General features: G+C 42.0%; 1 protein-coding gene across 2 annotated transcripts in view; it reads right to left on the reverse strand.

The window, feature by feature from the left end:
• The window catches only part of kcnd2 (potassium voltage-gated channel, Shal-related subfamily, member 2), a 251,669-nt gene that overhangs the window by 12,151 nt on the left and 224,849 nt on the right, over window positions 1-14,669 (reverse strand). Inside the window, exons 3-4 of one of the 2 annotated variants that reach the window (XM_062994726.1) lie at window positions 10,260-10,358; window positions 6,035-6,109 (exon numbers count right to left, since the gene is read on the reverse strand). In XM_062994726.1, coding sequence (XP_062850796.1) covers window positions 6,035-6,109; window positions 10,260-10,358 — 174 coding nt within the window. Of the gene's footprint in view, window positions 1-6,034; window positions 6,131-10,259; window positions 10,359-14,669 lie in introns of both variants that reach the window. The other variant, XM_062994725.1, reaches the window with a different exon arrangement.

Here is a 14,669-nt window from a genome sequence, read left to right on the forward strand (position 1 = left end):
GTATCTCTCCCTTCGTTTTTTCTACATTCGCTATCTTTCTTTTTCTTTCCACCGTCTTTTCACATGTAACTCGCCTCTAACTCTCTCAACTGTCTGCACTGCAGTCGCAGTGTTTACCGGCTGGAATGCACAGACTTGATTGGCTGAGTGGTGTCACGTGATTGGTTCTCATCCGCTAAACCGCTACCGTAAAGACTACAAAAGCTGCGCCGGTTAAAATAGAAGCGCTCCGTCAGGTTTCAAATCCTAACTTTCTGTTTTGGCTATAGGTCCGGGTCCGTATGGGACAGCTTCTGGGTCCGGACCCGGACCGCGGTCCGCCTGTTAGTGACCTCTGTTCTATAGCATCCTGCATCTTATTTAATAAAAAAAACACCTTTGTTCTAACAAGGTTACAGCAGATTTGTATCCTTGGAATGTTATTTACTTAAGTAGGGAAATATTTACTGTGGAAGCACTTCTGTAAGTCGCTCTGGATAAGAGCATCTGCTAAATGCCAAAAATGTAAATGTTTGACAATAAGCTGAGTGTGTCCTTGCTTGCTTTTCTCTAGTGCTTCTTTTCCTGTTTATGTGTTTTTGCTTTTCTGTCCCTCATAGACTTAGTCATTTTTTCCTGATTTTGATCTTTGAACCTTGCTAGACCTTGGTAGTCTTTTACTCCAATCCTGCACTTCTCAGTTGCAGCAGTGGTGAGTTTCTACCTCTCACTCAAGCTGTTGTCAGCATATTGGGCATACAGGGTATACAGGGTGCTTCACTGCACCCTGAGTTATGGTGTTTTGGCTAACGTGGTGTCTTCATTAAGTCTAAGTTGTTATTGCCTTGTGGAAATTCATTATGAATGTCAGTAAAATTAGACTACACATGCTCTTCTTTTCTTCCTCACTGACCATTGTTTTTTGGACTGTCTTGTATTCCTGCAATGTTGTTCACACACTATGCAGGTGAATTAAAAAGCTTGTTATCTCAGACGAATTAACTATGCTGTTCAGTTGGAATTGTGTGTCAAATAAAGTATATCCACTGGTCTTCTTGTTCTCCCTCAGCTTACCATGGCTCAGAAGACTGTATCCTGGTTATCTCGACCTACAGACAAGCTCTGGGATCTGCACTTCAAGTGGGATTAACCATGGTGCTCTCTAAACTCTCTGCAAGTTGGATACCCACACTTCATAACCACAACCATGATTCCTCCTTAAATAGGTCTTTTAAACACTTGATTAATTACTAATAAGGAGTCTCTGATTAATGAACTCTTCATCCACAATAATCTTGTACATGCTTTTGTTGACTGAAACCTGGCAACAGGCTTGGGATTATCTCCACTTAAACTTACTTTGCTCAAGGGTTATACTTATTTCTCTAGGCCATGTATTACAGGGAAAGCTATAATATTCCACAGTAGCTTAAATGTCAAAGAAGTGGTCTGTCATGATGTTACTTCTTGTGAATAGTTCTTAAAGTTTACTCCTTTGCTGCAATTGTTCTCTGAAATCTGGTTCTCTTTTCTTGTCTGATCTAAATGAACAGCTAACAATGGCATATTACATCTGCTCCACTATTATTTAACTGGGTGACTTTGATATTCATGTTGGCACCAACTGCTGAGTTTCTGGCAGTCCTTGAATGTGTCAGTTTTACTCAGCATATTAGTTTCCTTCGTATTATCATGGTCAAATGCTAGATCAATGTTTCTTTTACTGGTTCTGATGTTGGCTTCACCGACCATAAGCTGATTGAACATCATCTAAGGACTCCCATGGCTAAACCTTTTGAAAAAAACCTTTATCTCTTCTTGCAAATGTGAGTCTATTGATATGCAGTTGTTCTCTGACTCCCATCACACATCTTTCACTTCAAACTTCTATGAATTCTCCTGTCATGATGACACGGTTTTACTTTACACTGGCACTGTATCAAACATATTCACATTCATGCCCCTCCTAAAACTAAACTGGTCTCTCCTTCAGCTCAGGACCTTGAAGGCAAATGGAAGGCATCTTAAGTGCCTCTACAAGAAAACAGGAACTACTACTAAAACTGTTCAGCACCATAAACAAACTTCTTCAACATCCCCAGACATTTCTTCCCAGCGTCCCCTTTTAATGTCAGACCTTTCAGGATCTCTTCTTGGATAAAATAAAGAACATTTCCCTACTGTAGTATGGACTGCCAATCTACCCAACTTTATAGTACAGTCTGTCTGACTTTAACCTGAATGATTCAACTACTGTAGCTGAGATTATTTCATATTTGTCTTCCTGCTTTTGTCTTCTTGACCCTGGTCCTACTGCTCTTCTCAAGTCCTGTGTGTCTGTTTAGTCTCCAATAGCCTAACCATACCTTCTGCTGGCCCATATCTAGAACTGCTGGCCCATTTCTAACCTCTTTCATAGCTAAGGTGATGAAAAGAGTTGTTTCCTTACAACTTCATGACTTCCTAAGCAAATCTGTATGAACCCTTCTAGTCAAGTTTGTGTAAACTGCATAGTACAGACACTACTCTGTTAAAGATGATGTTGATGATTTGTTACTTTCTACTGATGCTGGGTTGCTACCTTTATCATTTGGTATTTCAGGTTTATAATTTGATTGGTTGTGGTCCTATTTCACAAACAGGCAACAGTTTATCTCTAAAGGTATTCACAAGTCATCTATTGCTACAGTTGTTCATGGAGTGCCGCAAGGTTCTGTTCTCTGACCCATTCTTTTTTATACTATACAACTCCCCGGCAGGCCAGATCATTCGTAATCATAGCTTTAGGTTTCACCGTTATGCAGACAATATACAACCTTAGATTTACAGCACATTCACCATAGTTTCACAGTCACTATATGCATGCATCTATGATTTAAAACACTGGTAGCATGACATGTTGTTAATACTTTCATGTCACAATTATTCAAGACCTACATAATATTGCTGAACATATAACCTGTTAATCTATATGACTAGGTGAACAAATCTGATTGCAACTGTGTATATATATATATACAGTGTATCACAAAAGTGAGTACACCCCTCACATTTCTGCAGATATTTAAGTATAACTTTTCATGGGACAACACTGACAAAATGACACTTTGACACAATGAAAAGTAGTCTGTGTGCAGCTTATATAACAGTGTAAATTTATTCTTCCCTCAAAATAACTCAATATACAGCCATTAATGTCTAAACCACCGGCAACAAAAGTGAGTACACCCCTTAGTGAAAGTTCCTGAAGTGTCAATATTTTGTGTGGCCACCATTATTTCACAGAAGTGCCTTAACTCTCCTGGGCATGGAGTTTACCAGAGCTTCACAGGTTGCCACTGGAATGCTTTTCCACTCCTCCATGACGACATCACGGAGCTGGCGGATATTCGAGACTTTGCGCTCCTCCACCTTCCGCTTGAGGATGCCCCAAAGATGTTCTATTGGGTTTAGGTCTGGAGACATGCTTGGCCAGTCCATCACCTTTACCCTCAGCCTCTTCAATAAAGCAGTGGTCGTCTTAGAGGTGTGTTTGGGGTCATTATCATGCTGGAACACTGCCCTGCGACCCAGTTTCCGGAGGGAGGGGATCATGCTCTGCTTAGTATTTCACAGTACATAATGGAGTTCATGTGTCCCTCAATGAAATGTAACTCCCCAACACCTGCCGCACTCATGCAGCCCCAGACCATGGCATTCCCACCACCATGCTTGACTGTAGGCATGACACACTTATCTTTGTACTCCTCACCTGATTGCCGCCACACATGCTTGAGACCATCTGAACCAAACAAATTAATCTTGGTCTCATCAGACCATAGGACATGGTTCCAGTAATCCATGTCCTTTGTTGACATGTCTTCAGCAAACTGTTTGCGGGCTTTCTTGTGTAGAGACTTCAGAAGAGGCTTCCTTCTGGGGTGACAGCCATGCAGACCAATTTGATGTAGTGTGCGGCGTATGGTCTGAGCACTGACAGGCTGACCCCTCACCTTTTCAATCTCTGCAGCAATGCTGACAGCACTCCTGCGCCTATCTTTCAAAAACAGCAGTTGGATGTGACGCTGAGCACGTGCACTCAGCTTCTTTGGACGACCAACGCGAGGTCTGTTCTGAGTGGACCCTGCTCTTTTAAAATGCTGGATGATCTTAGCCACTGTGCTGCAGCTCAGTTTCAGGGTGTTGGCAATCTTCTTGTAGCCTTGGCCATCTTCATGTAGTGCAACAATTCGTCTTTTAAGATCCTCAGAGAGTTCTTTGCCATGAGGTGCCATGTTGGAACTTTCAGTGACCAGTATGAGAGAGTGTGAGAGCTGTACTACTAAATTGAACACACCTGCTCCCTACGCACACCTGAGACCTAGTAACACTAACAAATCACATGACATTTTGGAGGGAAAATGACAAGCAGTGCTCAATTTGGACATTTAGGGGTGTAGTCTCTTAGGGGTGTACTCACTTTTGTTGCCGGTGGTTTAGACATTAATGGCTGTATATTGAGTTATTTTGAGGGAAGAATAAATTTACACTGTTATATAAGCTGCACACAGACTACTTTTCATTGTGTCAAAGTGTCATTTTGTCAGTGTTGTCCCATGAAAAGATATACTTAAATATCTGCAGAAATGTGAGGGGTGTACTCACTTTTGTGATACACTGTATATATATATATATATATACACACTGATCAGCCATAACATTAAAACCACTTCCTTGTTTCAACACTCACTGTCCATTTTATCAGCTCCACTTACCATATAGAAGCACTTTGTAGTTCTACAATTACTGACTGTAGTCCATCTGTTTCTCTGCATGCTTTGTTAGCCCCATTTCATGCTGTTCTACTCTCCCAGGACCACCACAGAGCAGGTATTATTTGAGTGGTGGATCATTCTCAGCACTGCAGTTACAATGACATGGTGGTGGTGTGTTAGTCTGTGTTGTGCTGGTATGAGTGGATTAGACACAGCAGAGCTGCTGGAGTTTTTAAACACCTCACTGTCACTGCTGGACTGAGAATAGTCCACCAACCAAAAATTCTCTGACTTTACATCTACAAGGTGGACCAACTAGGTAGGAGTGTCTAATAGAGTGGACAGTGAGTGGACACGGTATTTAAAAACTCCAACAGCACTGCTGTGTCTGATCCACTCATACTAGCACAACACACACTAACACACCACCACCATGTCAGTGTCACTGCAGTGCTAAGAATGATCCACCACCTAAATAATACCTGCTCTGTGGTGGTCCTGTGGGAATCCTGACCATTGAAGAACAGCAGGAAAGGGGGCTAACAAAGCATGCAGAGAATCAGATGGACAACAGTCAGTAATTGTAGAAGTACTGGTTTTAATGTTATGGCTGATCAGTGTATATATACAGTTGCAATCAGATATGTTCACCTAGTCATATAGATTGACAGATTATATGTTCAGCAATGTTATGTAGGGGTTGAATAATTGTGACATGGAAGTATTAGCAAAATGTCATGCTACTCAAGTGCATCCTGTTGCCTTTAGATGTATTTAAAACTCACTTGGTGTCCACCTGTGTTACACATCTGTGTCTGTGAGGGCCCACAATTTACACAGCACTGTCAGAAGAAAAACCAAGCCATGAAGTCAAGGAACTGTTTGTGGATCTTCACAATCAAATTGGGGAAAGAAATTCCAAACAGTAGGCTTTTACTGTTCCCAGGACTAAACCTAACTTTAATAAAAATGCTTTATTTCTCATTCCGAGTAATGCATTTTTTTTTTGTAAAAGCTGTTAAATAAAGCACAATGAGATGTTTCTCTTGTATTTAGTTTTGTTTAATTAAATCCACACTGTTTAAAAGCACCCACACAGCCGAATAAAGTGTTTTTTAGTGTGACAGCATTTTTCATAATTGACGGTAAAGGATTTTTTCACAGAACTGTTGAATATAAACCTAGGGGAACGATTTAACTGTTTTTGCTATGTAACGCAGCTACATTTTTCAAGGTAAGGCTGACCCTTATACTTAAATGCCCAAAACAATATAGGTTAAAACAAACATGCAGACACTTACCGTCGTTTTTTCCAGGCAGTGTAAGAGATGGTGATGCTGAGTGTCAAACGTGGGGTTAGTCTTGCAAACCAGTGCCTTCCCTGCTTCTTTCGATGCCTTTTAGGAGAAACACAACAACGTGACAGCTTATCAGATACCCAGAACACAATGACAGAAGAAAACACACAGAGAGAGGACAAGAACATGGGAACAGTGAAGCCTGAGCTCTCACAACCCTTCAACAATTTTCTGAAACGTTGTGACAACGTTAGGCTGAGTGCTACCTTGCCCGTATCATTCTCTCCAGGTTAGCACTGTGATGGCTTAGTTCAAACGCAGCAGACAGCCCAGCCAGACATATGAACGCTGGGCAGAAGGGTGAGAAATGGATTTCTTAAGACATAACAGTAATAGCTATGTATACAGCCAAAATAAATTGCTGGATTTGAGTACCTCAGACTAATCTAGTGGCAATACTTAAATGGGATAATGGCAAAATTACACTTGATCTGTCTAACTCAAATGCAACTGGTCCTAAAATGCTACAGCTATGATAGCTTAGGTTGTGAGTGTACTTCGAGGGGGAAAATAAGAAAATACTTTGGGGTAAGTATTTATTTATAAGGATTTTAACATCACACACTTTGGTTACATTCATGACAGGACAGGTAGTTACTGGTTACACAATATTCATCAGTTGAAATTTTTATTGTCATTAAAACACAGTCATGGACAATTTTGCATCTCCAATTCACCCAACTGCATGTCTTGGACTGTGGGAAGAAACCCACACAGACACGGGAAGGACCCGGACCGCTCCACCTGGGAATCAAACCCAGGACTTTCTTGCTGTGAGGCGACAGTGCTACCCACTGAGCCACTGAGCCACCCCTTTGAGGAAAGAATTGGAATAGAAATAGATCATAAATAGAAAGTCTGATCTAACATCTGCAGTAAATAGCAAACATGAATCTATGTAGTATTAATCTAATACTAATCTAACCCCCCTTTTCAGTTACACCGATTAGGCATAACATTATGGCCACCTTCCTAATATTGTGTTGGACCACTTTTTGCTGCCAAAACAGCCCTGACCCGTCGAGGCATGGATTCAACTAGACCCCTGAAGGTGTGCTGTGGTATGTGGCACCAAGATGTTAGCAGCAGATTCTTTAACTCCTGTAAGTTGTGAGGTGGGGTCTCCATGGATGGGACCTGTTTGTCAAGCACATCCCACAGATGCTCGAATTTGAAGGCCAAGTCAACACCTCAAACTCATTGTTATGCTCCTCAAACCATTCCTGAACCATTTTTGCTTTGTGGCAGGGTGCATTATCCTGCTGAAAGAGGCCACAGCCATCAGGGAATACCGTTTCCATGAAAGGGTGTACATGGTCTGCAACAATGCTTAGATAGGTGGTACGTGTCAAAGTAACATCCACATGGATGGCAGGACCCAAGGTTTCCCAGTACAACATTGCCCAAAGCATCACACTGCCTCAGCCGGTTTGCCTTCTTCCCATAGTGTATCCTGGTGCCATGTGTTCCCCAGGAAAGCGACACACACGCACCCGACCATCCACGTGATGTAAAAGAAAACGTGATCTATCAGACCAGGCCACCTTTTTTCACTTCTTCCGTGGTCCAGTTCCGATGCTCACGTGCCCACTGTTGGCGCTTTCGGCGGTGGACAGGGGTCAGCATGGGCACCCTGGCTGGTCTGCGGCTATGCAGCCCCATACGCAACAAACTGCGACGCACTGTGTATTCTGACACCTTTCTATCAGAACCAGCATTAACCTCTTCAGCTATTTGAGCTACAGTAGCTCGTCTGTTGGATCGGACCACATGGGCCAGCCTTCGCTCCCCACGTGCATCAGTGAGCCTTGGCCGCCCATGACCCTGTCGCCGGTTTACCACTGTTCCTTCCTTGGACCACTTTTGATAGATACTGACCACTGCAGACCGAGAACACCTCACAAGAGCTGCAGTTTTGGAGATGATCTGACCCAGTCTTCTAGCCATCACAATTTGGCTCTTGTCAAACTCGCTCAAATCCTTACACTTGCCCATTTTTCCTGCTTCTAACACATCAACTTTGAGGATAAAATGTTCACTTGCTGCCTAATATATTCCACCTACTAACAGGTGCCCTGATGAAGAGATAATCAGTGTTTTTCACTTCACCTGTCAGTGGTCATAATGTTATGCCTGGTCGGTGTATATGTTATCAGTTATCAGTCATATGTGATATTCAGCAAAATAAATTGAAGAATAAGAGCTAAACTGACCAGCTTTTTAATGTTGCTCCAATAGTTTAATACTTCTAACCCCCACACAAATCTAATCATGTTATCGATCTCTTGAAATATCTATCAGGCACAACTGACTGTGCATGAGGGAGGGATGTCAACAGGTTTCTTATTGCTGCTGCAATTGCAGCCTCTGCTGGCTTGTCAAGGCATCCGCATGTGAGATGAATGATTGATGGGTAGCGGTGCGGAATTCTATGAAGGGCATGTGTTAGTCTGTGGCTCCACTCAGTCAGAGCAGGGGTGGTGCAGCAGCGGAGGAAAATGTGAAAAAAGACTTTATGGCAGGGGCTATAATGTATCTAACAATACATTTTACAGCATGAATGGAGAATCTTTATGATATGTAAGAACTACGTATATAAACACATAAGTGTCTGCTTCATTTGAACCTTCACCAATACAGCTATTTCGAATCCACCAAAAAGACCACAGACGAAGTGTTTACTGCCTGTCCAAACATCCACAAAGACACCCAGTTTACACTCCTTGTGTTGTCTGCGAAACACTGTGCCATCTCACATCCCATCACTGACATGCAGCATTGACATTCTCATTCCTCCATGACATTATTTCCATGATGTAATCTGATGATGTCATGAGGTAGCATACAGCGCTGTTTAGACGAAAAATGCTTGTGCAAGTGAGTAGTAAAAGAAGCAGGTTAAAATGAGATGAAAAACAAAGTCAAATATTAATAGATGGTTATGGTTAAGACGTGAGAGCCTAAACAGATACAACTATCAGCCATAACATTAAAACCAATTCCTTGTTTCTAAAATCACTGTCCATTTTATCAGCTCCACTTACCATATAGAAACACTTCTACAGTTCTACAATTACTGACTGTAGTCCATCTGTTTCTCTGCATGCTTTGTTACCCCCATTTCATGCTGTTCTTCAATGGTCAGGACTCTCCCAGGACCAGTACAGAGTAGGTATTATTTGGGTGGTGGATCATTCTCAGCACTGCAGTGACACTGACATGGTGGTGGTGTGTTAGTGTGTGTTGTGCTGGTATGAGTGGATAAGACACAGCAGCGCTGCTGGAGTTTTTAAACACCTCACTGTCACTGCTGGACTGAGAATAGTCCACCAACCAAAAACATGCAGCCAACAGCGACCTGTGGGCAGCGTCCTGTGACCACTGATGAAGGTCTAGAAGATGACCAACTCAATCAGCAGCAATAGATGAGTGATTGTCTCTGACTTTACATCTACAAGGTGGACCAACTAGGTAGTTGTAATAGAGTGGACAGTGAGTGGACACTTTATTTAAAAACTCCAGCAGCGCTGCTGTGTCTGATCCACTCATACCAGCACAACACACACTAACACACCACCACCATGTCATGTGCTGAGAATGATCCACCACCCAAATAATACCTGCTCTATAGTGGTCCTGGGAGAGTCCTGACCATTGAAGAACAGCATGAAAGCTAACAAAGCATGCAGAGAAACAGATGGACTACAGTCAGTAATTGTAGAACTACAAAGTGCTTCTATATGGTAAGTGGAGCTGATAAAATGGACAATGAGTGTAGAAACAAGGAGGTGGTTTTAATGTTATAGCTGATTGGTGTAAACTGCAGTATTGGACTGGATGTCACATGACTAAAGTCACATGACCAGTTACCAGACAAAAGCAAGTGATTACGTGAAAGTCACCAACAAAAAGTGATAAAGAAGGGACTAAGTAATCAATGTCAAAAGAAAAGCAATGGAAACAATACAAAGTGAGAGTGTAAGCAAGCACAAAAAACGGAAGTGAGTTACAGGTTATAGTGACATGACAAATAAAGGCAGTCCTGCCAGACCCCGGCCTCTGGCAAAGAGTGAAAAGTTATGGGTCAGAGGGTGCGCATGCACCAGCACCAGCACCAGCCCGTCATGGCACGGCACGGCTCCAGAGAGCCCGCAGACTTGACGGTTACCTCCTCCTCGTGGTCAGCCAGCAGCCCATTGCGTTTGTACTGCAAATAAGCGTTAGTTCCTTTGCTCTTCTTTGCACGAATTCTAGCAAGCCTGGTTTTCTGTTTAGACAAACACACACAGGCGACGGTTTAGCCTAGCACCCAGTTTTCCCACATCACCTGTGTGTGTTTGTTTGTGTGTGTGTGTGTGTGTGTGCAGCATAGCCAAACAAATGTGAATGCATGACCATGAGTATGTTGGACATCCCACTCCAAAAGCAAGAGCATCAATAAGACGTTAATTCCCCTTTTGCACATGTAACAACCTTAATTTATAAGGCTGTCCACAAGAAGTACAGTGTGTTGGAACTGGTGCCCAAGCATTTGTGGGGTGCTCAGGTGACACAGTGATAAAACACGCTAGCACACCAGAGCTGACTTCTCAAACTTGAGAGCTTGAATCTGAGCTCTGCTACCGGTAGGTTGGGCGCCTACATGAAAAGTGATTGGCTCGTTCATAGGGAGTATGCTGGAGGGGATTCCTCATAACTGATGCAATTACGACCTCTTCTGGCTGATTGATGGTGCCTGCTCAGAGACGAGGGATAATGGGATCAGAGTGTGGCTCTCCATGCGTGAATCTGATCCACATATGAACTTATCTTGTGCTAGTGAAAAGATGCAGTCAGTCACGGCTCTCCTCAGACAGGAGTGGAAGTCAGCATCAGTAGAGAAGAAGTGTAATGCAATAGGGTAATTAGATACAGCTAGATTGGGAGGAAAATTGGGAAAAATGCAAAAAGAAAAAAGGCATTTGTGAGGTCAGACACTGATGTTGGATGAAAAGGCCTGGCTTACTATTGACCTCAGTAGGGTTAAGGTCAGACCATGTCTTTCTGGACCTTGCTTTGAAATTTGAAGCCTTATAGTTAATTTATTATGTTTTATTTTACCTGAACGAAAAACTACGAATTAGTGTTCGCATACTTTTCATCATTTAGTATATACACTGAACAGACATAACATTATGACCACTGACAGGTGAAGTGAATAACACTGATTATCTCTTCATCAGGGCACCTGTTAGTGGGTGGGATATATTAGGCAGCAAGTGAACATTTTATCCTCAAAGTTGATGTGTTAGAAGCAGGAAAAATGGGCAAGCAGAAGGATTTGAGTGAGTTTGACGAGGGCCAAACTGTGATGACAGCTCTTGTGGGGTGTTCCCGGTCTGCAGTGGTCAGTATCTACCAAAAGTGGTCCAAAGATGGAACAGTGGTAAACCGGCGACAGGGTCATGGGCAACCAGGCTCATTGATGCACGTGGTGAGCGAAGGCTGGCCCGTGTGGTCCAACAGACGAGCTACTGTAGCTCCGATCCATGAAGGCACCACCTCACAACTTACAGGAGTTAAAGGATCTGCCGCTAACATCTTGGTGCCAGATACCACAGCACACCCTCAGAGGTCTAGTGGAGTCCATGCCTCGACGGGTCAGGGCTGTTTTGGCCCTGTTGTGGACCAACACAATATTAGAAAGGTGGTCATAATTTTATGCCTGATCGGTGTATATTATTTCAAATTGCTCTGTAATGCATACAGTGCAACCTGCTGGAACATGTAAAAATGTTCATAAAATTCGAAATAACTCAACCTGTCCAAATAGAGCAATTAACTACTTACGACACCACCGACTTATGAATCAATGATTACATATAATAATTCCAGACAACCATACCTGCCTCATAAACTCATAAACAAAGTTCTATCACAAAGAAAGTCTCAATGATCTGCCAAAGAGAGAAATTGGGGGTTTGAAAAAAGAAAATAGTTCTTTAAAGTAGAAATGAAAAAATGCTTCTTGCATGGTCAATATAACCCAGTCATCCTCCCCCACTTCTTCCAGCTTCCTTGGTTTCTCTGGTTAACCGTAAAAACAGATTGTTGTTTCAGAGATAACTGGTCTATGTGTGTATGAGTGTGCATGGTAAAAGGTGAGATGAAGATATTAGTCGGTTTGTCTTGAGTGGTTCAACTGGACTTATAAAGGTAAGTGAGAAGTAGTGACATGCTGAAAGCCTCATGATTGTGTATTCTGCTTCAGTTCTGCATAATGATCGCTGCCAGAGAACCCTGCATCTCTATTCCCTTGTACTGCTTCACACTGTCTTTTCTCTCTCTACTCTACATGACCTCTGTCTTTCTTTACCTGTCACTCTCTCTCTATACTTATTCCCTTTATTCTCTTTATAAAGGCAAGATTTCTTTCAGCATAGAACATACAGGAGTAAAATATGCACTGTACTGCAGAGAGCCGGGGCAGCTGGACTAACAGAGCTTAAAGCTGGATGTTAATAACATTTGGTAAGTATGAGTTTCAACAACTTCTTACTTTAATTTGAATTAAGATCAGGAGTAATTTTTACTCATATCCTAGAGCATTTGTTAAGCTAAACCCTACACTTTTTTCCTGTCTTAATTAGCTTGTTCAGTGTGTTGGAGAATTTAGTTTATTATATTTGCACTGAGCAGGTTTTTAGATGTCATCTTCCATCTGTTTTACCTGGTCCCACTGGCAGCTGGATGAGAACATCAGCTTAGACATCTCTATTCCTAGTCATAGATTCCTGCACCAACTTTAATTCCCAAGTATGATATTATTCTTTCACTGTGATCTGGTTTATTGTTAATGTAACACTCCCCTTTTCTGTTACTAATTTATAAGTTGCAGGGGGACTTGTACTGCTTTATTGAGGCAGTTCTTATACACTTTCTTTTGGGAGAAAACTATAATCTCTGACCTCTAGGTGCTAACGCATGAGATGATAGATGATTTATAGAAATTCTCTTTAAAGATGTACCTGTAATTAATTACAATAAGTCCTTCCCTTTCCCCCTTGTTGTTCCATAACAAAGCTAAAACATAAAATACAACAAATACATTTTGTAAAATGACTATAACTACACCAACCAGACATAACATTATGACCACTGAGAGGTGAAGTGAATAACACTGATTATCTCTTCATCATGGCACCTGTTAGTAGGTGGGATATATTAGGCAGCAAGTGAACATTTTATCCTCAAAGTTGATGTTAGAAGCTGGAAAAATGGACAAGCGTAAGGATTTGAGTGAGTTTGACAAGGGTCAAATTGTGACAGCTAGACGACTGGGTCAGAGCATCTCCAAAACTGCAGCTGTTGTGGGGTGTTTCCGGTCTGGAAACGGTATTCTCTGATGGCTGTGGCCTCTTTCAGCAGGATAATGCACCCAGCCAAAAAGCAAAAATGGTTCAGGAATGGTTTGAGGAGCACAACGATGAGTTTGAGGTGTTGACTTGGCCTCCAAATTCCCCAGATCTCAATCCAATCGAGCATCTGTGGGATGTGCTGGACAAACAAGTCCTACCCATGGAGGCCACACCTCACAACTTACAGGAGTTAAAGGATCTGCCGCTAACATCTTGGTGCCAGATACCACAGCACACCAGCACACCTTCAGGGGTCTAGTGGAGTTCATGGCTCGATGGGTCATTGCTGTTTTGGCAGCAAAATGGGGGCCAACACAATATTAGGAAGGTGGTCATAATGTTATTCCTAATTGGTGTATAATAAAACTACCTAAATAAATGTACTTATATATACATAATTAAAAAAGGCAAAAATTGTGCAGGATTATGATGACAATCCAGTTTACTTTTTCAGTGGTTAAGGTACAGGACTAGTAATCAGAAGGTTGCTGGTTCAAGTCCCACATCTGCCAGCTTGCCACTGTTGGGCCCTTGAGCAAGGCCATTAACCCTAAATTGCTTGCAATGTGTACTCTCAGTCGTAAGTCGCTTTGGATAAAGGCGTAAATGTAAATGAACTAGTGAATAACACAAAGAGAAAGCCGTACATCAATTCTACGCACGCCTCACAATACTTTAAATGCAGGTACAAAAACCCACATCTGTTAAGATCTGTGGGTGCATCAGTGCCCACGGCATGAGTGACTTGCATAAGTGTGAAGGTACCACTGAAGTGTAGGCATATGTTTGTATTGCATGGTGTTTCCTGGGAAGTCCATAGGTATTTCAGCAGGACAATGCCAGGCATCATTCTTATCCCACTAACACAGTGTGGCTTTATAGACAGGCCTGCCTGCAGTCCAGATCTATTTCCTAGTAAAAAATATCATTGTATCTTAAAGAGAAAAAAATAGACAATAACAACCTCAGACTGTTAAACAGTTGGAATTTTGTTTGAGGCAAAAATAGACAAATATTCCACCTGCAAAACTTCAACAATTAGTGTCCTCAGTTTCCAAACTATTAAAAAGAGTCATAAATAGTAATTGTGTCAACACACGTCTGCCCCAGTTTGTGTTGCATTAAATTTTAAGTTTAATTAAGTTGGATAGTAAAAAAGTAGAAAAGGTTCATAAGAATTA

Source organism: Trichomycterus rosablanca, chromosome 1 (genome assembly GCF_030014385.1).
Source record: "Trichomycterus rosablanca isolate fTriRos1 chromosome 1, fTriRos1.hap1, whole genome shotgun sequence".
Lineage (NCBI taxonomy): Eukaryota > Metazoa > Chordata > Actinopteri > Siluriformes > Trichomycteridae > Trichomycterus > Trichomycterus rosablanca.